General features: G+C 35.5%; 1 protein-coding gene across 4 annotated transcripts in view; it reads right to left on the bottom strand.

Moving 5' to 3' along the window:
* The window catches only part of LOC106874122 (tetratricopeptide repeat protein 23), a 185094-nt gene that overhangs the window by 42550 nt on the left and 116682 nt on the right, over window positions 1-25862 (bottom strand). For 3 of the 4 annotated variants that reach the window (XM_014921734.3, XM_014921733.3, XM_014921732.3), the window contains exons 9-11: window positions 17812-17891; window positions 8462-8589; window positions 6710-6859 (exon numbers count right to left, since the gene is read on the bottom strand). In XM_014921734.3, coding sequence (XP_014777220.1) covers window positions 6710-6859; window positions 8462-8589; window positions 17812-17891 — 358 coding nt within the window. The remainder of the gene's footprint in view (window positions 1-6709; window positions 6860-8461; window positions 8590-17811; window positions 17892-25862) is intronic. The other variant, XM_089357450.1, reaches the window with a different exon arrangement.

Genomic DNA, 25862 nt, shown 5'->3' with positions numbered 1-25862 from the left:
CAATCATCTGTGTCATTGTCTCTCTCTCTCTCTCTCTCTCTCTCACACACACACACGCACACACACACACACACGCAATCATCTGTGTCCCATTGCAAAGCCTTAATGGATCAAAGTTTCTGCTATTTGCTTTTTGTCTTACATCCTGAGGATGTGCATTCCTGTCCTCTTCAGTTTCTCTTTCTCCTTTTTATTCCCTGATTCTGTTTTCCTGGAGTTGTGCTGCCATCATCTCAGCTGTTTGCTGTTGTCTCCTTATTTCTGCTGCTTCCTGACACCATTTGGCATTATCCTTTGACCCTGATGATCCCCTTCTCTTTCCGCATGGTATAATTGATCAGTATGTATTTGTGTATATGATAATGTATTAGGAAAGTAATAACAAATCAATGAATAAAAGTCAAAGGAATGAATTAGGCAAAATAATGTATCTGTGTGTGTGTGTGTGTGTGTGTGTGTGTGTGAGAGAGAGAGAGAATGTGCATTTGTGCGTTGTGTGTGTGTGAGAGAGAGAGAGAGAGAGAATGTGCATTTGTGTGTGTGTGTGTGTGTGTGTGTGTGTATGTGTGAGAGAGAGAGAGAGAGAGAATGTGCATTTGTGTGTTGTGTGTGTGTGAGAGAGAGAGAGAGAGAGAGAATGTGCATTTGTGTGTGTGTGTGTGTGTGTGTGTGTGTATGTGAGAGAGAGAGAGAGAGAGAGAGAATGTGCATTTGTGTGCGTGTGAGAGAGAGAGAGAAAGAGTGTTTGCCGGTGGGTGTGTATGTGTGTGCTCTGTGTGTATGTGTGTGTGTGACAGAGACAGAGTCTGTGTGTGTGCTGTATGTCTGTGTGTGTGTGTGAGAGGGAGTGTGTGTATGTGTGTGTGCATGTGTGTATGAGAGAAACAGAGTGTATGTGCATATGCTGTATAAGAGAGAGAGTGAGAGAGAGTGCATGTGTCTGTGTGCAAGCTATGTGTGTGTAAGAAAGAGTTTGTGTGTGTGTTTAAGAAAGGGACAATGTGTATGTGTCAAAAATTCTATTGAATCAAAAGCGAGAAGTTGAACAGTATTTCCAAAACATTCTAGCCTTGATAAAAAGAAGTCAAAAGAATGAAATCGAATGGCAAAAACTTGAACTATATCTATTTATATGTGTATATTTACAACACTTGGTATGTATATTATAAACTTTGAAGGCAAAAACAAATCAAGAATGTAATTATAATGACAGCATATCAACAATATAAATGGATGCTGTGAGAGAGAGAGAATGTGTGTGTGGTCAAGAAGCAACCATGACAGTTTTGCTTATAAATTTGGAGGAAAAAAATTTCTATTCAAATACTTTCAGGACAATAGACAAGGTAAGAATACTCAAAATTTTATTCTGTGAAAGAATATATAATTAAAAAAACACTCTAGTCTACCTTACAATTGGAACCAATCATAACATAGACTAGAGTGTTTCAGCAATAATCAAGGTACAACCAAGCATTCTATTAGTATAATAGGTTATGCGTGTATTCATAGCTATATAATGCTATTGTGCCTGCAATCTACTTATGTCTCTGCTGGTGATATCATTAATCTAAAAATTTTATCCACAGAAGATATCAACAGCAGAGACATCTTGTTTCAAATCTTAGTGTTTGAATGTTTTGCTTATAATTTTTCTGCACCATGTGTTCTGTTTTTGGTGCAAAAACAAAACCAGTTGCACAGTCAAAGTTTAACGTTATGGTCGTGAATTCTTACTGGGTAGTTCACATTGATAAGGCTCAAGGATAAAATATCCAAAAGCTGAAACCCGAGTATGTGGATGTCCTAAACTGCATAATATTTTATTTTGTGCTGTTAAATGTATTAATTCTTTCCATTTTCTTTGCAAATTGTTTTTCTCTGTTAATTGGTGCTGTATGGTGGATTAATTTAAGACTCAAACTCATATTTCTAGCAGCTGAATGCTCTTTAAGCATCATTATGCTTAGTGCAAATTTATAATTTATAGCTATATAATGCTACTGTGCCTGTAATCCACTTGTCTCTGCTGGTGATATCATTAATTTTAAAATTTTATCCTCAGATGATATTAACAGTTGTTGGCACTCCGTTCTTATGACGTCGAGGGTTCCAGTTGATCCGATCAACGAAACAGCCTGCTCGTGAAATTAACGGGCAAGCAGCTGAGCACGCCACAGACATGTGTACCCTTAACGTAGTTCTCGGGGATATTCAGCATGACACAGTGTGACAAGGCTGACCCTTTGAATTACAGGCACAACAGAAACAGGAAGTAAGAGTGAGAGAAAGTTATGGTGAAAGAGTACAGCAGGGTTTACCACCATCCCTTGCCGGAGCCTCGTGGAGCTTTAGGTGTTTTCGCTCAATAAACACTCACAACGCCCGGTCTGGGAATCGAAACCATGATCCTATGACCACGAGTCCGCTGCCCTAACCACTGGGCCATTGCGCCTCCGATATTAACAGTAGAGACATCTTATTTCAACAACAACAACAATAATAATAATGATAATGGTTTCAAATTTTGACACAGGAGGAGTAAGTCAATTACATTGACCCCATTTCTCAACTGGCACTTATTTTATCAACCCTGAAAGGATGAAAGGCAAAGTCAACCTTGACAGAATTTCAACTCAGAATGTAAAGATGGTCAAAATGCTACAAAGCATTTTGCCTGGCATGCTAATGATTCTGCTAGTTTGCTGCCTAAATAATAATCCTTTCTACTATAGGCACATGGCCTGAAATTTGGTGGGAGGGGGGGCCAGTCAATTAGATAGAGTCAAGTATGCAACTGGTACTGATTTCATCGAACCTGAAAGGATGAAAGGCAAAGTTGACCTCGGCAGCATTTGAACTCAAAACGTAAAGGCAAACAAAATGCCATTAAGTATTTCACCTGGGGTCTTAACAATTCTGTTAGCTCACCACCTTAATAATAATAATGATAATGGTTTGAAATATTGGAACAAAACTAGCTATTTTAGAGGGGGAATGTTCAAACTGTGTTCAACTGGTACTTGTTTTATTGTCCTCAAAACAATGAAAGGCAATGTTGACACCAATGGAATTTGAGCTCAGTATGTAAGTAGTCAGAAGAAATTCCAGTAATCGTAATAAAAACAACAATACTAAATGATGAAGATGATGATTCCAATTGTTTTTAATATAATCACAAGACTTGAAATCTGGTGAGGAGGGTATAAATAATTATATCATCCCTAGTTCGTGACTGATACTTTGGTTCATCGATTTCAGAAAAATGAAAGTGAAGTTGTCGATATGTCTATCCCAGGAGATAGTAAAGTGAAAGATTGTTGTTGTTGTTGGCACTCCATCGCTTACGACATTGAGGGTTCCAGTTGATCCGATCAACAGAACAGCTTGCTCATGAAATTAACGTGCAAGTGGCTGAGCACTCCACAGACACGTGTACCCTTAACGTAGTTCTCAGGGGTATTCAGCGTGACACAGTGTGACAAGGCTGACCCTTTGAATTACAGGCACAACAGAAACAGGAAGTAAGAGTGAGAGAAAGTTGTAGTGAAAGAGTACAGCAGGGTTCGCCACCATCCTCTGCCAGAGCCTCGTGGAGCTTTAGGTGTTTTCGCTCAATAAACACTCACAACGCCTGGTCTGGGAATCGAAACTACGATCCTATGACCGCGAGTCCACTTCTCTAACCATTGGGCCATTGCACCTCCACCAAAGTGAAAGATAAAGAGTATGAAAAGATGGAGGAGTATGAGCCACTGAAGGAGGAAGTTGGAAAGTTGTGGGAAATAAAGAAAATCTTAGTGATTCCAGTGGAAGTCAGAACATCGGGACGCATATCAGACAGTTTCAAGGACTGCATAAATAAAATTGGAATTGATGCAAAGTTACAGGTCTTGCAAAAGACAGCACTTCTGAGTACAGCAAGGATTTTAAAGAAAGTGCTGTCTATGTAAGGCACAAGAGAAGAAGCATTAAGGGACCGTTGTCAACTTGTTGACTGCTTCCTAACTGAAATGTCCAGATGGTTTAATATCTTAGTATCTGAGACTTTCAAAAATGAAATATCATCATCAACAGCATCATAATGATTATCCTTTCTACTAAAGGCACAAGGCCTGAAATTTGGATGAAAGGCAAAGCCAACATCAGCAGAATTTGAACTCAAAACGTAGTGATGGACAAAATACTACTAAGCATTTCATCCAGCTTGCTAACAATCGTGCCTGCTTGCTGCCTTTATAATAAATAATGATAAGATTAATATTGACAACCCTTTACACTCAAGGCACAAGGACTAAAGTTTTGTGGGGAGGGGATTGATTAGTCAATTACATCAACCCCAGTGCTCAACTGGTACTTAATTTATTGAGCTCAAAAGAAGAAGGGCAAAGTTGACTTTGGAAGTTTTAGAACTTGGAAGGTGAAAGTAGATGAAATGCCACTAAGTATTTTGTCTAGTATGCTAACAATTTTGCCAGCTTGCCACAATAATGATAAAAATAATAATGATGATGATGATGATGATGATGATGATGATGATGATGATAGTTTCAAATGCTAGCACAAGGCCAGCAAATATGAAGGGAGAGGTAAGTCAATAGCACTGGACCCAGTGCTCTGATGGTACTATCAACTCTGAAAGGATGAAATGCAAAGTTGACGAAATGCCACTAAGTATTTTGCCCAGCATACTAATGATTCTGCCCACTCAGCCATCACCCTAATAATAATAATAATAATAATAATAATAATAATAACAGCAACAACAACAACAACAACAACAACAACAACAACAACAGCAGCAGCAGCAGCAGCAGCGGCAGCGGCAGCAACAAAGTCAACAGTGATGACGACAGCAATGGTGACGAAGGTAGAGAGTGAAAGCCTTATCTTAGCTGCTCAAGATCAAAGATTATCAACCTGTAACAACCAAGCTGATGTGAGAAAAAATGGAGTAGATCCAGAATACCAATTCTGCAATGATGTGATTGAAACAGTGGACTACCTAATTTCTGGCTGTAAAGTTTTAGCACCAGTGGAGTATAAATCAAGACATGACAGAGTTGGCCAATATCTATACTGGTTTATATGTCAGCATTATGAAATCAAAACTGCCAGCAAGTGGTATAATCGCCACCCTGAATCTGTAACTGAGGGAGTAAATGTAATAATTCTTTGGGACTTCCCAGTACATACAAGCCAAACCATCAAAGCTAATACACCAGATATTGTTGTGAAAGACCAAAACAATAAGGTTTGTTTATTGATCAACATGAGTATTCCTTGTGATCATATCTTGGCAAAAGAATTTGACAAGCTCAGAAGATATAACAATTTGCTCATCGAACTAGAAAATATGTGGCATCTCAAGGCGGTTACAATACCAGTGATTGCAGGGGCACTAGGATTTGCTCAAAAAAGAAACTGAAACTTATTTGACAATGATCCTTGGCTTACTATCCATGCAAGAAGTGCAAAAGATTGTTTTAACTTGTACATCACATATATTAAGAAGAGCATTGTCGCTATGAGAACAATTACAACCCATGTAAATTTTTTTTTGTTTTCTTCTTCCTTTTCCTTTCATTTTTCTTTCTTTCTTTTTCTCTTCACATAACTTGGTTTTATAAATGAACAATCTGGTGTGTTTATTTTAATGGCTTATTAATATATGATTTGAGTTTCTTTGCCCAAGTTGTCGGGAGGGCACTCGGCAAGAAATGAAAACAAAACTGAAAGATCAAAAACTCACAATAATAATTATAAAAAAAAAAAATAATAATAATAAGCAGATGACAACGTTTCTCTAAAAGAAATGGAGAAACTTTCAAAATACAAAGACCTGGAAATAGAGGTAACTCGAATGTGGAATCTAAAAACAAAAACAATTCCTATCATAGTTGGCACATTAGGTATGATAAAAAAATATTCAGACAAATACATAACAAAAACACCAGGACTTTCAAATATATATAACATACAGAAAATTGCACTACTGGGCACTGCACACATCTTATGCAAAACACTTTCAATACGGTAACCATAAGAGCATCACAGCAAACCACAGCACATACCCAAGGCACACAGAGCTGCGCTCGGTAGTGAAGTGAAAGCACGCTATAAAAATAAAACTACTGAAGAAGAAGAAGAAGAAGAAGAAGAAGAAGAAGAAGAAGAAGAAGAAGAAGAAGAAGAAGAAGAAAAAAGAAGAAGAAGAAGAAGAAGAAGAAGAAGAAGAAGAAGAAGAAGAAGAAGAAGAAGAAGAAGAAGAAGAAGAAGAAGAAGAATATTGAACATTTAACATCAGTTTTCCATTTTGGTGTTGGTTGGATGACTTGACAGGAACTGGCAAGGCCAAGGGCCAGACTATGACACAAATTTGGATATGAAGAAGTAATGAAGAGGTTAATCAATTGTATTGACCTCAGTACTTGACTGGTGTACTTTAATTTATCAATCCTGAAAGGATGAACAGCAAAGTTGATTTTGATAGGATTTGAAATCAGAATGCAAAGACATAAAACAAATGTTGCAATATATTTTTGTCTCATGCTCTAATGATCATGCTAATCCCTTGCTCTTGATGATGACAACAGTAGCAATGATGCCACAAATAAAAACAACATTGACGACTTAATTATATGATGTCTTCCACTAGAAATCTAATGGAAATTAATTACATCCTTACAATGATAATTAATCCATTTACCTGCTGATGTGATTTCAAAGCCGTAACAATATCACCATCTGCTAGATGTACCGATGCAATAAGACTATGAGCATTGCTAACCTTCTCTGAATAGTAACCATGTACAGCACATTTCCTGGTGATCCCTGACTGAAGTATCTTTAAAGCCTCCTGCAAAATATCAGTTAGAAATTAATTTTAGCATAATGAAAGAAAGATGTGGTGAGATAATTAAGCTTTTACAGTAGAGGCAATTGATATACATTCTGTGCAAAAATATGATGAGGTGATTCTTCAATTCCTTCAGTTAGATGGCTCACATAGAATAACAATTCCAGAATGAAATGTATCAGTATATTCATAGTAGAGAAGGTAGATAGACGGAGTAACTGAGTCTATTGCTGTTGTTACTGCTGCTGTTAAGCTCAGGATCAAGCAGATCTATGATCAAAAACATTCTATTTGTAACCATCCAATGTGGTTTATTTAAGATTAAATTGTCCAGTATGTTCTTTATTGATTTGGAATGTATCTTTGACACAGTCCTCTGCTCTGCCAAAGATATATTCTGAACATATTTCTTCATACTCCGAATATGAAAAAATATATACCATAGATGAATGGTTTTTGAAATGTGCATAAGCAATGGGGGAGGATGCAACTAACAATGTTAGGAATGAGCATGAAAGACACTCACAAGGAAATTGATTGGCAGTCATTAGAATACTTTGTGGTATTTGTTCTGGTTCTCTGTACTCTGAGTTCAAATCTTGCCAAGTTCAACTTCCTTTTGGGGTCAATATATAAAGTACCGCTCAAGAACTGAGATTAACTCTTCTCTTTCTTTCTCTCCCCATCCCCATTCCTTTAGAAAAAACCAGTTATGTTCAGATCTGGGGAGGGATGAGCTCCATTTGTTTTAAAATGCCTAGGATACATAGTATGTTATGACAATATCACTATGATTTCATCAGGTGTTGAAGGCTCTGCCACCACAACCTACACTACCATTGCATTTTCGTGTGTAGTCTTCAGTAGGGTGGAATACATCTCCATTGAGAGAGGATGGTGACAGTGAAGAGTTTCATAAAGATAAGGATATTTATGGTTAAAGTAATGGAAAGAACACTACTTCAGTACATGTAACCTTCTTGGTTTCGTTGGAATTCTTTCTAATAATTCAAATAACACCAATCATTTTTTAATAGGATTTTCTGAATATTTTAAATTCTTTTAAATATTTTGAAAAATTAATAAGATCTTTAATATTCATTAATTAATACTTTAAAAGTGATTATTTACATTATTTATATTTGACAGATATTTGTCCTCATCTTGATTGTTGTTAACACAATGTTTCGGCTGATGTACCCTCCAGCCTTCATCAGGTGTCTTGGGGAAATTTCGAACCTGGGTTCTCATTCCTAAGGTATTTTTTCGATGTTGTTATTATTATTATTATTATTATTATTCAGGTCACTGACTGGAATCGAACTCGGAATTTTGGGATTAGTAGCCCGCGCTCCTAACCACTACGCCATATGCTCACAGGCATACAAGATGAGGACAAATATCTGTCAAATGTAAATAATGTAAATAATGTAAATAATGTACATAATTCCTCATCTCTTAAATATAGAACTGTATTTAAAAATGATGCTTTAATTTAACTGTAATAATCGTTAGAGAAATATTAATGTATTGATATCATTACTGACATTTTAAGACAACTCAATCTGATACTTTTGAAAAGGAAATTAGTATTTTACCAACCTGGCGACGATTTGTCTTTAGTAAAACTCTCACCAGTTCATCCTCCACAATCAATGTTTTATGGTGCTTTTCTCCATGCACAGCATTACTGATTGTCAAACATTCCCTGAGATATGTTTCAGCAGACACTGAAAAATAGCCACAGATTGGTCATTAGCTTGGTGAATGCATATCTGCTTGGCAAATTGTAACAAGTTCACTTTAGCATTATATTACTTAAAGATCAATGAAATAAATACCAGATATTGAGAGATTCTTTTCTAAAAGATATAGCTATCTACTAAAGTAGATATTTGATCTATCATTATGGTGACACACCTCTACTGTTCTTTTATCCTATTCTGTTTGTCATATTCATCTTGTACTCTGACCTTACATCTCTCTTGCCCTTTATTTCCAAATGGGAATGCCATCTATTCAGCTCTTCAGTAAGACACCTGCTCTTGTCTCTCTGTCTTACTTTCTTATTCTTCAATACTCTGCTCCACTCAGTCAAGGTATCTTGTCTTGCAGGTGCTGCTTGATGACTGCATCAGTACTGGTGAATGAAAAAAACACCAAGCACACTCTGAGAAGTAGTTGACATTAGAAGAGCATCTAGCGACAGAAACTATGCCAATGCAGACATTAGAGCATGATTCAGCCCTCTGGCTCACCTATTCATATCATACCATCCAATCATTGGGTGGAGGCACATGGCTTAGTGGTTAGGGTGTTGGACTCACGATCATAAGATTGTGGTTTTGATTCCTGGACCAGGCAATGTGCTGTGTTCTTGAGCAAAACACTTACTTTCATGTTGCTCCAGCCCATTCAGCAGGCAAAAATGAGTAGTCCTGTAACAGACCAGCATCCCAGCCAGGTGGGGAATATACAAGTCATGGAAACCAGCATAGGAAAAGGGACTTTAAATGATGATGATGATGATGATGATGACGACTTTCCTTTTCTGTGACATGAATTTTAAAAAAATTTTCTTAACAGCACAGTCAAGGTATAGTTGTGTATTTAGTAAAGAAGTTCACTCCACAAACTACATGATTTTCAGTTTGGTTCCACTGTACAAATATCTTCACCTACAACCTCATCTTGACCAAAGTCTTGTAAGTGAAATTTAATAGATGGAAATTACATGGAAGCCTGATGGAAGAATCATTGTTATTCTTGGATAGTAGACTTAATCTAACACTCAGTTTCACAGTCGTGTCTGGTCCTTGAGTGTCTTTAGTAGAGATCAGTATGTTAGGAGCCTTCTTCTCATCCTTCCATTTGTATCTGAGATTCTGTTAAGGGAAAATGAACACAGCAAATTTTCCACTAACTCTGCCATTAGCAAAATAATAGAAAAAAAAAAGAATTTACCACCAACCTGGAGTGGTGTCACCTTACAGAATATTGATGAACTTTCACTAGGTACAATAATATGTATATATGACTGAATGTATGTATCTATGTATATATGAATATGTATATATGCATATATACATATATATGGGCACTGAATGTATGTGTGTGCATGCACATGCATGCATGAGTGATGTGAATATATGCACAGGATGCTTGGGTTAAATTATCAGAGGTTACCATTCCATGGGGCAACTTTTTTTTACAAGTTTATTTATTTGTCTTTTCTTCTTCCTTACACTTACATTTTTATGGGTCTTTCTGCCAACCATTTGCACTTAATTATCAACATCTTCTTCTCCATTTACCTTCCTGTTTTCCAGCTATACATCCTTTATGTTTTGACTGCTTTCATGTTTTTTTCTTTTTTTCCTAGCCCCTTGATATGTCTTAGATTTTAATTAAGTTTCATCTTGTGCAATGACTCTCCAAAAACATAACAAATTTCTTTTTAATTTTACCATTTATATTTATAAGTCTGAATGGACTACCATCTTTCCTGATAGTGTTGCTCTGCACAATATATCAAACTTTTGTTCCATAATTAAAAGACATACCTGGTATATGAATATGTCTGTGTATCATTTATTGTTTTTTTCTGCTACTTTCCTTACTTGTTTGTTATATATATTTCCCCCCTTTCTCCTCAAGACTTGTCTTTATTCACCATCTAATCTCAAGAGACATCATCTATTTTGTAACTATATTTTCATGTTCATTTGTCATGTCCCCTCCTTTATAACTACAGCAGCTAATTTGGCTGACACTGCCTAATTGAACAATATTATTGGATGGTGTCAAAACTGCGATGCTATTTTGGCTGATAAATGATGAAGGGTTGAGCAACCCTAAGTCTATAGTGTATGTGATTCTTTCCATTATTTATGTCTAGTTTTGTCTCCCTATGTCACATTTTTATTGCATAAATATGTACACATATACATATGTCTGTGTGTATGTATGTATACATGTGTGTGTGTGTGTGTGTGTGTGTGTGTGTGTGTGTGTGTGCGTGTGTATTTATTTTAAGGATTGAATAAAAGGAACACATATGGAGACAGATAACTGATATAGAAATTGATATATGATTGATTGATACACACACATAGTTTATTATTCCATTATGGTAAGATCAAGGAAAAAGTATTCCATCCACTAGGAGATAAATTTTATTTAATGTATATAGTATAAAGATAAGAGCTACTAATAGTTTCTTGCAGTGAAGACAAGCATCAAGGCAGGTTTTTATAATGTGCCAAGGTATATGACTTCACAGTAAGAAACTTTTATAGTAGTTCTTATCCTTAGAGTGTGTACATTAAATGATATACTGTAGTACCTTGGTTTTTGAACAACTCTGATCATGAATAGATTGTGCTATTATGTATATATATATATATATATATATATATATATATATATATATATATATGTATAAAGCATAATTTATTTGTGATTAAAGGCATTCGTAAACTGAGGTACTACTGTATTAAATGAATATGAGAAAGACAGGAAATAAAGCACAATTTATTCATGATCAAAGTTGTTCAAAAACCAAAGTACTACTGTATATATATATATATATATATATATATATATATATATATATATATATATATATATATATATATACGTGTGAGTGGACAAATGAAAGAAGACCACTCAACAAATTTATTGGGAGTTACATGTATGAATCAAATCAGTTTGATTCAACGACACCTCAGAGTGTGCTTGGTGTTTTTTTTTCATACACCAGTACTGATGCAGTCACCAAGTACCTTAAAGACAAGACACCTCGACTGAGTGAAACAGAGTATTGAAGAATAAGAAAGTAAGTTTATCTATTTGTCTTATCTTCTTCTGAAAGATGGGAAGAATCTCCTAACATACTGATCGCTACTAAAGACACTCAAGGACCAGAAACGACTGTGAAACTGAGTGTTAGATTAAGTCTACTATCCAAGAATAACAATGATTCTTCCATCAGGCTTCCATGTAATTTCCATCTACTAAATTTCACTCACAAGACTTTGATCAAGATGAGGTTGTAGGTGAAGATATTTGTACAGTGGAACCAAACTGAAAATCATGTAGTTTGTGGAGTGAACTTCTTTACTAAATACACAACTATACCTTGATTGTGTTGTTAAGTTACATGTATGCATCAAAACAGTTTGGTTCAAATTCCTTGGGACTCTTGAGTTTCAAGCATGATGCTAGTCTTCAGCCATTTTGAATTTGAATGACAGAAGTTGATTGTTACTGTAAGGTGGGCTGTTACTGGTCGAGGAAGGTCACGTGGTTGTCATGGTTTGATGTTGGTATCAGTAACAGTTAGTTGGAAAATCTAATCTCTTGGCCAACAGAGAAATCTTTAACAAGGCCACCCCCACTACAATGATGCTTTGACTAGGAGAGGGTTTACTGAGAAGCTCACATATGTGAACAACCCTCAAACACCCTCTCCTCACCCAAAAAATATTAGAAAAGGGAAATTATATGGTATAACCCCACTTTCAATCTAGAAGTTTCCTCCAACATAGCTAGGGACTTCCTGTTGTTAATTAAGAAACACTTCCCCACAAGTCACAAGTATTACAAACTCTTCAACCCCCATAATGTCAAGGTGAGCTACTCCTGCTTAGACAACATTGCATGCATCAACTGAGGTAAAAAATGCACCCGCATCGCCCCCAACCTGCAACTGACAAAACCCCACTCGGTGCCCTCAAGAAGGATCTTGCTTCTCAAGGACCGTAATATACAGAACTACCCTTACACCTTCTAATGACATTAGTAGGCACTCTATGGGTATGACAGATAAATGACTTCAAGGGAAGATACTCCCAGCATATGCACTCATTCAGATCCAGGGACAGACAGAACTCTACTTCTGTCTCATTTTCTCTGGAGACTCCATGACTTGCAAGAGGAAACACCCAGCATCAAGTAGACTATTGTTGACAGAGTGCCACATTATTCACCTGGCACCCCCAACTGCCAGCTCTGCCTCCGTGTAAAACTGCATATCCTCCAACAATCCACAGTATCCATCAATGAGAAATACAACCCGCAGTATCCATCAACAAGAAATTTGCCCATCTGGCAAATCTCAAACCCCTGACTGCCAAAAAAACGGATATACCACCTTAGTAGTAGCTGCTACTCTGTACTGTTGTTGTTATTATTATTATTATTGTTATTATTATTATTATTATTATTATTATTATTATTATTATTATTATTACTATTATTATTATTGTGGGGGCACATGGCTTATTTGTTAGGATGTTGCACTCATGTATGACTGTGGTTTTGATTCCTGGACTGGGTGATTTGGTGTGTTCTTGACATAGTCCTCTAACATTCCAAAGCCTGACAAACCATTCAACCTATGCCAACATGGAATATGGATACTAAATGAGGATAATGATACTTTCTTGCATTTGTAACTTTCGCTCAATAATTAAAACCAGCCAAATAATATTCTGTGCTTTCTAGGACTACCACTTTTTTTATGTCTGGTACTACTGACTCTTCAAAACAAAAGTAAATTAGAATTAAAAGTGAAAAACTAGTTGTCAGTTCATTCATGGTAAAGTAATGTTTCTTTTATTTGTTTGTTTCCATTAGCTAAGATCTGTAGAAACCATAAACCAATTACCAAATTTGAAATAATGGTAACCTAATGGAAATACAGCAAAATTCAATATAGGATTAGTTCTTTAGCTGTATTATTGTTGTTGTTATTATTATTATTATTATTATTATTATTATTATTATTATTATTATTATTATTATTATTATTATTATTATCATATTTGAAAGAGTATTCCTCAAGGAACTGCATTCATTTAAAGAATTAGATTGAAGTACCTGACTATTTCCAATGCTAATCTAATTTCAAACATAATGCAGTCGTATAATGCCAAGTGAGTAAAATATTTATTCTATCTTATAAAAGAAGCAAATTCAATATCATAACTCCTAAACTTTCAAATATTTTACCAACGATCAACTTCTTTGGCCCTTTTGGGCATTGGCATGACTTTGTGATTAAGAATTTTGCTTAGTCACTCTGTGTTCTTGGGTTCAATCCCACAGTGCAACATTTCAAGTAAGGTGTCTTCAACCATAAATATTAGTTTCAAATTTTGGCACAAAGCCAGCAGCTTGGGTGAAGGGACTGAATCAATTACGTCAACCCCAGTGCTCAAATGATACTTATTTTATCGAAAGGATGAAAGGCAAAGTTGATTTCAGCAGAATGCAAAGACAGATGAAATGCATTTTGCCTGGTGTGCTAACAATTCTGTCAGCTCACTGCCTTATCTTCCACCATAAATATTGAGTTGATCAAAGACTTGTGAGTGAATTTTAACTGAGGAAAACTTTATAGAAGCAGAGAAGCCATTTCTAATTAGTGACATATTTAATTGATCACTGAGTTCAGCACCATCACCACCACCTTGGATGTCATTGGTGCAATCTATCCAGCCTGTTGCAAGTACTTGGTCTAAGTTGTTCCTAGTCTGCATTAACTTCCACTGTTCTCTTACATGTCTCAAACACCTTAAAAAAATTGTTGAGCACAGCTTGTTTACTTCTGACATTATTAAATAAAAAAGAATGAAAATAAAGTATAGTTTATCAATTTAACCTTTGTACATGATTTCTACTTTTTATTTGGTCCCAAGGATATGAGATAAAGGTGAAGTCAACAAAAATAGGATTTGAACTTAGAATGTGAACAGACATCAATTAAAGACCACAGAGCATAATTTAACATGTTCAATATTATCTCATCATAGTTCTTTGCTGAAACAAAATGTTCTGGAAAACAGCAAAGGTTTAGAACATTTCCTTCTTCACTGTTAGATTCACTATCATCTTTATGTGCATGCACATGTGTGCATGTGTGTGCATAGTGTGTGTGTGCATAGTGTGTGTGTGCATAGTGTGTGTGTGCACATACATATGTATGTGTGTGCATATATCTAACTATCTGTTAGCACATACATGTATCTATTGATATCTATATCAGCTGGCAGTAAATTTATCCTAAAAGTTTTCTTCCTCCAATTATATAAAAAAATGAATATTTTTATCATTTTTGTCACAAATATAGTTGTCAAATTTGTCCAAGGATTGTTTTTAATCAGCTAGTAACATAGGCTCACTTTCAGTCCAAAACTGATTTCAAATTTTGGTACAAGGCAAACAGATTTGGGAGAGGGAGTAAGTCAATTATGTTGACCCCAGTGCTCAAATGATACTTATTTTATCAATCCTGAAATTATGAAAGGCAAAGTCGACCTTGACTGAATTTGAACTCAGAACATAACAGTGAATGAAATGCCACTAAGCATTTTGCCTGGCAAGCTAACGATTTTGCCAGCTTACCACCTTAATATTCAACCCTAAATTGTTGGGCCATTAAATGAAATGACTTGTGGAATATCTTCTGGTTCTTAATATTTTGAGCACCCTGGCAGGCATAGCAATCTGTCTTGTACAGAATACCCAAAAGAAGGCAACGTAGAAACATCTATGTAGTTGGCCATGAACATATTACCTATGTTGCACTTTTATAAGAAGTTAGCTGAGGTTATTTATCAACCATATTGTACTAAAAGAAGCTATACGTTTTGTCTGGTATTCTAATGATCCTACCAGTTTACCACCCTTACTTTCAGTTCCAAATTAAGCTAAAGAATTGTAACAAAGCTCACAATGAATGGTTGCTGGTAGTTTGTGACTTTGAGATCAGTTACTCTGACTCTGAAGCAAGCTATATTTATGCAACTCATCTCATCTCAATATCAAAACTTTGTCCTCAATAGCAATGAGCCATGTTGAAGATGGCATCACTAAAATAAATGACAATCTCACTGTTCTATACAACTGTCATTTTGGTTCTCTCTAAACTTTAGCCACAGATTACTTGGAGACGACAGTCTGTATGTATGTTTCGTACTTTTGTACTTTTGAAGTTGATTGTGAAACAACTGTTTAAATTACTACTGCTTGGCACTGGCTATCATTTCCTAACAAGCCTCTTTCAAACATGTGGCTCTGTATGTAGCATCAAATATGACCATCTACAGAAAAGATTTGGGTTCTTTGATTTCATATAAGAGCATCAAGTAGAAACATTATTATAGAGTAGGATAAATGGTATAGACACTTCCCAAATTAGTAAAGAACAGATAATGTTCAGCTTTAATTATCTCAGCTTTAATTATTTCAGCTTTAATTAATACAGCTTTAATTAATACAGCTTTAACAACAAAGCTTTAATTAACATCAATCATTATTTTTCCAGGAGGTCATTGTTGTTTAGCTCAAGGTCAACCATGATGAATCAAACTCATGATCAAAAGCATTCTAATCATGGTTATTCTGTGTTTTTCTTTAAAGATACAGTGTATCTAGGACCACATTATCTAATGTTTTTACAAATTGATGATGTGAGAGCTTGGCAGCTATTTTTAGCACTTTGAGTGACCACACAGTGGCTTCTTAACCGGCTCTTTTTCAGAAGGTAAACAAAGGGGCAGAATTGCTGGACTATTATATGAAATGACTTGTGGTATTTCTTCTGGTTCTTAATGTTCCGAGTACTTTAGCAGGCATAGCAATCTGTCTTGTACAGAATCTCAAAAGAAAGCAATGGAGAAACATCTAAGTAGTCAGCCACAAACATATCACCAACATCGTATTTATGTTAAAAAGTTAGCAGAGGTTATTTATCAACATGATAGCACTAAAAGAAGAAAAGATTTGTTAAAGCTGAGTCTGTGGTCTGAGCTGAGTCTAGAAAATGATTCTTTTTTCTAAAGGCATAAACAACTGTTTCTTGGAATTTCTAGAAAAATTAGTGATTTTGAATTGCTTCAGCTTATGTCAATCAAAAGTATATACACCAGATCTTCCTGGTAAATTAACTTTATCAAACTAGCAGCCCCTCCAAGGAGTAGAAATTTCTACATCTGCAGTTTAATACTACAGAAAAAAAAAAAAAAGTGAGTCAGGAGGGGAGTCTCTATGTAATTACGCAACCTGGTAGATATAGCAGCCAAACTGCCTTAGAATCCCATTTTATCATCTTAAAGAGCGAAGAAGACAAGAGAGAGAGAGACAGAGACAGAGAGAGAGAGAGAGAGACAGAGACAGAGAGAGAGAGAGAGAGAGAGAGAGAGAGAGAGAGAGAGAGAGAAACAGACAACAGATAGACAGCCGGACAAAGCAGTAAATGAGACATTGGACAACAAATCTCTCATGCTTAACATCTGCAGTGAACATATGATACTTTGAAAACCTGCTACTCAGCATTGGTCAATGGAAGATGCATACTCCTACAGTATGACAAAGCCCCAATACACACTGGCAGTGACTAAGTACAAACTTGAGGAACTTAAGGGTCTGGAAGTACTGCCTCTCTCTATCTACAGTCCAGACTTTGCACCATCAGATTACTGCCTTTTCTAAGCCATGGCTCATTTTCTGCATGAATGGAGGTTCGACAATGTGGATGAGGTTGGAAATGGGTGCAGGGAGTTTTTGCCTCTAAACCAACCAAGTGGTTTAAGAATGGAATTGAGCTTCTCACACAATGATGGCCACAGGCAATAAAATATGGTGGGATATTTTGATAAATAAATGCTTACCATATATAATTTGCTTGAAATAGTAATCAAAGCTTGAAAGACAAAAACAACTTATGACTCAACTTGAAGTACACACACACACACACACACACACACACACACATGTCTTTGGAAGAAGGAGTAAGTCAATTATATCAACCCTAGAGCTCAACAGATACTCATTTAGGGATTACCACAAGCTAAACAACAACCATAGAAATCAAATCAAATCTGAACACCCAGCATTTCCTATGCTTCCCCCACAGTTCATGAAAATGATTAGATATTTCAACTTACCATACGCATCATCTTCAGCCAGAAGCATATAAGTTTGGGCCAACATCAAACCAGTGTTTATCAGTTCATTTTGATTCCGACTTGCAAAATGAAACAAAAAAGAGCGAGAGTCATTTAAATTAAAATTATGGCATAACTAAATTGTTAAATCATACACTTAATAGACTATTTAACATTAGCGATATCTACTTAGTAAAATACAAGAAACTATGTTCTCTCTTTTCTGGAATGTTAGTTTTTAAATATCTTATCTTCTGTTATAATTCCATTCACATCTAGAATGCATTACAAGGATACAAAATCAAATCCAGTACTTAAATGATATTTTATTTCATCATTCCAAGATAAACTAAATTCAAAGTTGACCTCTGCAAAATTTGAACTCAGGACAAAAGACCATGACTAATTACCAAAGGTATTTCACCTAATGCTCTACTCATTCTACAAATCTTGTACTAACATAATCCTTGAAGTGCCAAATCATTTACATTCAGTAAAAAAATTGGATCTTTTTAGGATATATACATTACCTTTCCTGAGGTTTTGTGTATTTTATTACCTCTGCCAAGGAATGAGGTTATGTTTTCATCAGAGTTGGTTTGTCTGTCTGTCTGTCTGTGTGCAAAATAACTCAAAAAGTTGAAAACGGTATTTGATGAAACTTGCGGGAAAAGTTGGTAATGACACAAGGAACAGATGATGAAATTTTGGTAGTGATCTGGGGAATTTTTATGGATTCTTGAAGGATTTTTCATTTGTTATATTTACTTTACATGAAGTATTACAATGTTACGGTCTTTAATTATCTCTCTTGAAAACATGTTCATCGTTTCCACATAACCTATGGTGGCGCTGCTGTTTCCAAAGTTTATTTTCGTTTCTCTATTAGTAATTTTACTTGTGCATCTATCTTAAAATGAATTGCTTGGCAAAGCTCTGCAGAGCTTGCTATTGTCATTGATGTATTATAACTGCTTCAAATGATTCCTGTTTTTAAAGGTTTTTTTTTTTTAATTATATGGCTGTGTTATTTTTTTTTTACCCCTACCAAGGAGGTTATGTTTTTGCCAGCATTGGTTTGGGAAATTGGGCGATTATCAGCATGCATGTATATGGGTGGAAATGAGCTGCTTGGTGGAGGTCTGCACTCTCCGAATGCTTTTCTAGTTCATTGTCTATTTTAGTGTTGTAGTATTTCTGTTTTACTGAGCACAACAAGAAGATGGAAAACTCAGGTGAACGAACTCTATAACCTAACTGAGACCAAGTAGAATCAAGTAGAAGCCAATTAGAACCAAACAGAAGCTATGTCAGATAATAATGAATAATAATGAATCCTACAATTTGATCTTAGCCAAATACGTGAGCCTTGATGCTACCATTCAACCTGATAGAAAATAGTATCCAAATCTCCCTCAAATCTCATATTATTAACCTATAAGAAAAAGAACGTATTATATAATGCAGTCTTGCACATTCCTAAAAGTGAGATGGTCATAGCAGGAACATTTTTCATAAGTATACTTGATCAGGCATGGGTTTAAACAACAAGCCATTTTTATAAATCAAAGATTTACAGGTCTACCAAATTAGCATCAGCCTAGTCCAATGAACCATTAAAGAACACAAGACAACAGTCATGCTTATTGTATGTTCATCGACACTTTATGTCTGTTTACCATGCTAGCATAGCTTGGACAGGTCATCATGTTCATATGCATGTCATCTTGGCCTGGTTTCTACAGGTGGACGCCCTTCCTTGCACTAACCACTTGAAAAGTGTACTGGACCAATTTTCTTATAACACCAGCCCTAGAGAAGTTGGCAAGTCCTCGGCAATATGGAATTGAAGTGGGTGAACACAACCCTTTACATTTTCTGTTTATTTAGTATCCACTTTATAGTGTGTTCTGGTTATGTTTTTCATGGCACAGGTACCAGAGAGGTCATAAAGTCCTCAGAGAAACCAAACTATTGGACCTCACAATTCTATTTTACCTTTCCTCACTCACCAATCACCCTATAGGCTGCACAATAGGGTGGATGGGTCTATACCTAGTTTATATACAATAAAAGTGGTAAAGTATTAAAAATGGCTAAGACATCCAGCACCAAAGCAAATGAATTATATTATTTAGCTACACAGCTATTGATCAACTTTGTTTTTATTGTCTTCCAAGTCCAGTAATATTTTGATTTCTATCCAAACATTCCTTAGAAAATTAGCTTTATAAGAGATATAAGTAATAGCTGTTGTTCTTTCTGTTTTCTTTGAGATGGAAAAGGACATAACCATGTAAAACAGACAGTTTGTCTATAATTTTTAAAAGAAATCTGTCAAGAGAAAATCTGAATGTTTGTTTGTCATTGCCTTGATAGACTTTAAGGAGATACTGAACAGAGACACAGATCTATATACAGAATATGTAAATAGCCAAGTATTAATCTAGCAGTTTTATAATTAAATCTTCGTAAATAAATAAAATAAAAATAAAATTTTCAAAATAACAAAAAAAATCAAGGGGTCATTAACTGAATCAATATAAATAATGTTGTATTGATTCAATTGACTATTGTCATTCCTTACACAAAACTGAGCTTAAATCTAGTCCCACCTCACCCTTACTGAACAAAATAAAAGCACATTAGTGAATTAAACTGATTTTATTATTAATGAATACTGCTTATTCTACTCGTTCCATCAACCACTTTTATATGTTTTACAGTTTCGCAACCCCAATTATATGCCTTTTTTTTTATCCCTCTTCTTTGACTGATCTTATTTCTTTTCACTTTCTTCTTCATCATCATCATCATCATCATCATCATCAGCAGCAGCAGCAGCAGCAGCATCATACCTTTTATACCTATTACTTGTTTCAGTCATTAGACTGTGGCCATGCTGGGGCACCACTATCAAAAGATTTTAGTTGGCTGATCAACCCCCGCTTTTCTTTTCCTCTTAAGCCTGGTACTTATTCTATCAGTATCTTTTGCTGGACTGCTAAGTTATGGGGACATAAATATACCTACACCAGTTGACAAATGGTGGTGAAGTCACTAGCTCAAGGCGCCACACAGTGGGTTTGAAACCCAAAACCATGTAGCTGAGAAGTAAACTTCTTTACCACACAGCCATGCCTGTACCAGTCACTTTACTTTTCAAATTCAACAATTTGTGTGTCAATTTGTCAGCATCCTAAATAATTGGTTTCAGGTTGAGTCCCATTGTGTGACACTTTAATTGTCTTCAAGTATAGCTCCAGCCTTGAAGGTGGATTTCATATGTGGAAATAGGGAGACCATTATATATCGTTTTTTATCTTTTACTTGTTTCATTCATGAGACTGTGGCCATGCTAGCATGCTCCCTTGATGGAGTTTAGTCAAACGAATCAACCCCAGTGATTATTTTTTTAAACGTGGTACTTATTCTATCAGCCTCTTTTGCTGGGCAACTAAGTTATGGGGACATAAACACACCAAAACTGGATGTCAAGTGGTGGTGGGAGCAAACAGAGACATGAACACACATGCACACATACATATATATACATACAACAGGCTTTGTTTAGTTTCCATCTACCAAATTCATTCACATAGCTTTGGTCTATCCAGGGCTATAGTAGAAGACATTTGCCTAAGTTGCCACAAAGTGAAAGTGAACCCAGAACTATGTGGCTGGCAAGCAAGCTTCTTACCACACAGCCACACCAGTGCCTATATATATATGATGATGATGATCATCATCATCATCATAATGATGGATTCTTTTGTCATGAATAATGAATAAGAGTTCTGTAAAATAAAGTGGTAATCATGTTCTTATGGACACAAATGTGTCTCTTGAGGCCTGCCAGTGCCTTGCAAACCTTTCAGTGAAAAGAAAAAGTTGATGACTCACTTTGCTCAATTGCTTGTGGATCATTTACCATGTGTTTTTTGAGTGGACATCAAGGCTTGCTTTACTTCAAGCCACAAAAGCACAATGTGTGTGTGTATATATATATATATATATATATATATATATATATATGAATATATATATATATGAATATATATATATGAATATATATATATATATTATATATATATATATATATATATATATATATATATATATATATATATATATATATATATATATATATATATATATATTGTGTGTGTGTGTGTTCTTGTCTTGACATCAAATGATAATTGTAGGCAAGTACCACTATCATACAAGCAGTGTCATTTGTTTTCAGTCTATTGAGAAAACATGTCCGAATATAAGGTAATATTACCTTGCTTGGAAACAGGTGAGGGTTGGTGAGAGGAATGGCAGACAGCCTCAGAAAATTTGCCTCAACAAAGTTCCATCTGACTGATGCAAGCATAGAAAAGTGAGTGTTAAAACAATGATGATGAGGAGGGGGAGGAAGAGTAGATGAGGGGAGGAAGATTGGTAGGGGGAGGAGGACGGGGGGGGACGACTACAATCTGTTTTTGTACAGTTTCTGTGTATTAAATTCCATTCACAAGGTATTAAATCAATTCAAAGATACAGCGGATTACAATCAGCTGACCTGTGTGCAGTGGGATTGAACCTAGAAGCATGTGGTTGTGAAGCAAACTGCGCACCACAAGTTTATGATATGCATACAGACATTCATATATCTATATATATTTATGCATATATGCTCATTTATATGCATATACATATACATGTACACACACATTTGTTTATATGGAACACAATGTCTCCTTTGAAAAATCATTCCTGAGAACATGGCAAGATAGATGTGTGAGCATGCGTGCATGCATGTGTGTGTGTGTGTGTGTGTGTGTGTGTGTGCGCGCGCGCATGTGTGTGTGTGTGTAGAAACTTCAGTTTCTAGCACTTACAATATGTTTTATTAGTACAGTGTAAAAGCCATTGTTTAAACCTCTGTCAGTATTACAATTCCAAACAGGACTTTCATGGTGCACTAGTGGCAGCTTTAAACATTAAGCAATAAGATATTGCTTCATGATTTTAATGAAACTAATCAAACAAATTGGATGACTTTATTTGCATTCTCTCTTCACATCGACAGATAAATCCAGGCTTCAACATTTCCTTCCATGAAATTACAATGAAACAGCTTTATATGTTCATATATTTAGTTTCCTCCAGAAAACTTCATCAGCAAATTTGTCAAGGATTTCTGATTTTTATTGCTTTTTACTTCTTACATTTATCTAGTCAAGTTATATCTTCTTATGTATCTTCAGTTTTATTATCTCTTTTCTCAGTTAACTTAAGCTTCTAACATTTGAAAATGGCTATCATAATTTTAATTTAACAAATAAAATACTATATATTACAATACACTTTATGCATGCACACAGAATCCAGCTAAACTTAAGGAGTTCCAAAGTTCTGGAGTTGTAATTAATTTGAGAACATTTTTCTTTCTTTACTTTTTGTTTCTAAAAATAAAAGTTACATTGTTGCTTACTACTGTGTCAAGCTTGATTCATCAGATTGATGATCAAAGGCTGGAGCACCACTTTAGAGAGTCTTAGTCGAAGAGATTGACCCCAGGATTTATTCGTTGTAAGTCAAGTATTTATTCTATCTCTCTCTTTTGGAGAATTGCTTAGTTATGGGGACACAAATACACCAGCATCAGTTGTCAAGTGATAGCGATGGGACAAACACAGACACACACATAGATATATACATACATATACATACATACATACATACATACGTACGTACATACACACATACACACACACACACACACACATATATATATATACATATATAGGTAAGTGATAGGCTTGCCTCGATCCTTCAGGGGTAGTCTGAAGCATCCAAGCAACCAGGGGATGTTTAAATCCGGAGGCACTCCTGGGGATCACCTGTATGGGTACCGTCTTGGGAAGAGGGCATCCAGAGGCAGGTAATTTATTGCTTAAACCGTAGTTTATAATTATATTTATGTGGAGAATGGAGCACCAAATACAAGAAAAAGCAATATTGTTGGACTAGTTAACCCAACAATATTGCTTTTTCTTGTATTTGGTGCTCCATTCTCCACATAAATATATACATATATATATATATATATATATATATATATATATATATATATATATATATATATATATATATATATATATATATACATATATATAGGACGAGCTTCTTTCAGTTTCCATCTACCAAGGCTTTGGTCAGATTGAGGCTATAGTAGAAAACACTTGCCCAAGTCACCATGCTGTGTGACTGAATCTGAAACCATGTGGTTGGGAAGCAAGCTTCTTACCACACAGCCATAAATTACTCAGTCTTTTTAGCAGATTGGGAGAACATGTAGTGGCTCCATTTTGATTCAGAATACAAATTCTATGTCACATTTTTGAGATAACATGATATACAACTAAGTTAAGACAATCAGGATTCAACTACCTTCCTACCTCTCCCATCAATCATCCCTACCACTACCATCAATGGCAGTGGTGTCAGGCACAGTAGTGTTAGTATTGGTATTGGCATTATCATAATCATCATCAATGTTATAATATCTGTTTTCCCCTGTCAGCATGAGTTACTATTAGTCTGTCATGTAAAATATTGCCCCTTATCTTAGCTGGTCATTTCCTTTATTAGATGCTACAAGATAGTATCAAAAAGTTCCCAGACTAGTTCTGTAATGTGTCAGCAAATGGCAGTATGACCTAGCAGTCACCTTCATGAAGCAGTGTGCTAGGGGACATCACTGTGTTTACTTCACAAGTTGTGAAAGTTGTGTTTTTGTGATCATGCATATGTTATAGCCTGTGATTTTTGTCATGGACAGGAAGTTGGAACAAAGAGCCAACGTGAAATTTTGCATTAAAAATGGGGAGTCTACTACAGAGACATTCAGCATGCTTCAGTAAGCTTATGGCAACAAGGCAACGGGTTGTACGTAATGTTTTGAGTAGCACAGGCACTTTAAAAGGCATGACCGAGTAGTAGCTCAATCAAGAGCATGTTTGTCATTTTTTTTTTTTTTTCTAAATTTGCAGTATTGCGCATCGAGAATTCATCCCCCAGGGCCAGGTCGTCAATCAAGAGCCCTACTGCAATGTTTTGAAACATTTGAAGGAGGACATTCAGTGAAAGTGACTGGATCTGTAGAATGCAGAGAACTGGATTCTTCATGATGACAATGCATCCAGTCACTGAGCTCTCCTGACTTGTGAGTTTCTCACCAGAAACAACAGGGTGTCACTTCTGCACCTGCCCTATTCAACAGATTTAGCACCTGTGGACTTCCATCTCTTCCCCAAGATGAAAATGCAGCTCAAAGGTTACTGTTTTAATACCCTTGTCAAGATCAAGAGCGAATCGCTCAAGGTTCTCAACACACTTACAGAAAACAACTTCCAGATCAGATTCCAAAAGTGACAAGAATGGTGGGACCAGTGTATTACTATGCAGGGTGAATATTTCAAATGAGATGATGTTAAAAACTTAAGTTAATAAGTTATTTTTTATTGAACATAACTAGTCCAGGAACCTTTTGATACCACCTCATACATCCAAAATCTTCCTGTGCATATTCTGTGTACTGTTCATACAGTTTTGGTTACATTTTCTGATGAGTTGTAAAGCACCTGAGCACTGTATTCAATAAATTCAACTTCTTTTTATGTTTGTTCATTATAAATAACTTCTTTTTATATTTGTTCATTATAAATAACTTCTTTTTATATTTGTTCATTATAAATAACTTCTTTTTATATTTGTTCATTGTAAATAACTTTTTTTTATATTTGTTCATTATAAACAACATCTTTTTGTATTTGCCTTAGTCCTGTGATTTCAAATGTACAGAAACAACACCTAATTTAAAGACAATAGCATAATGATAATTAAACGTGGCTTTCATTTATTCAACCTTTTTACTATGAAAATTAAATATATCCACTCAAAATTTCATTACCCTTCACTGTGGAAAGCAGTTTTATGTGCCAATCTATCTTTTGTTGAGGACTGTCATGTTTGAATTGCTTCCCAACCACATGGTTCCA

This window comes from Octopus bimaculoides, chromosome 9 (genome assembly GCF_046866305.1).
Source record: "Octopus bimaculoides isolate indiv1 chromosome 9, ASM4686630v1, whole genome shotgun sequence".
NCBI lineage: Eukaryota > Metazoa > Mollusca > Cephalopoda > Octopoda > Octopodidae > Octopus > Octopus bimaculoides.
Note: the sequence above shows the minus strand (reverse complement) of the source record. Positions and strands in the feature narration are given on the sequence as shown.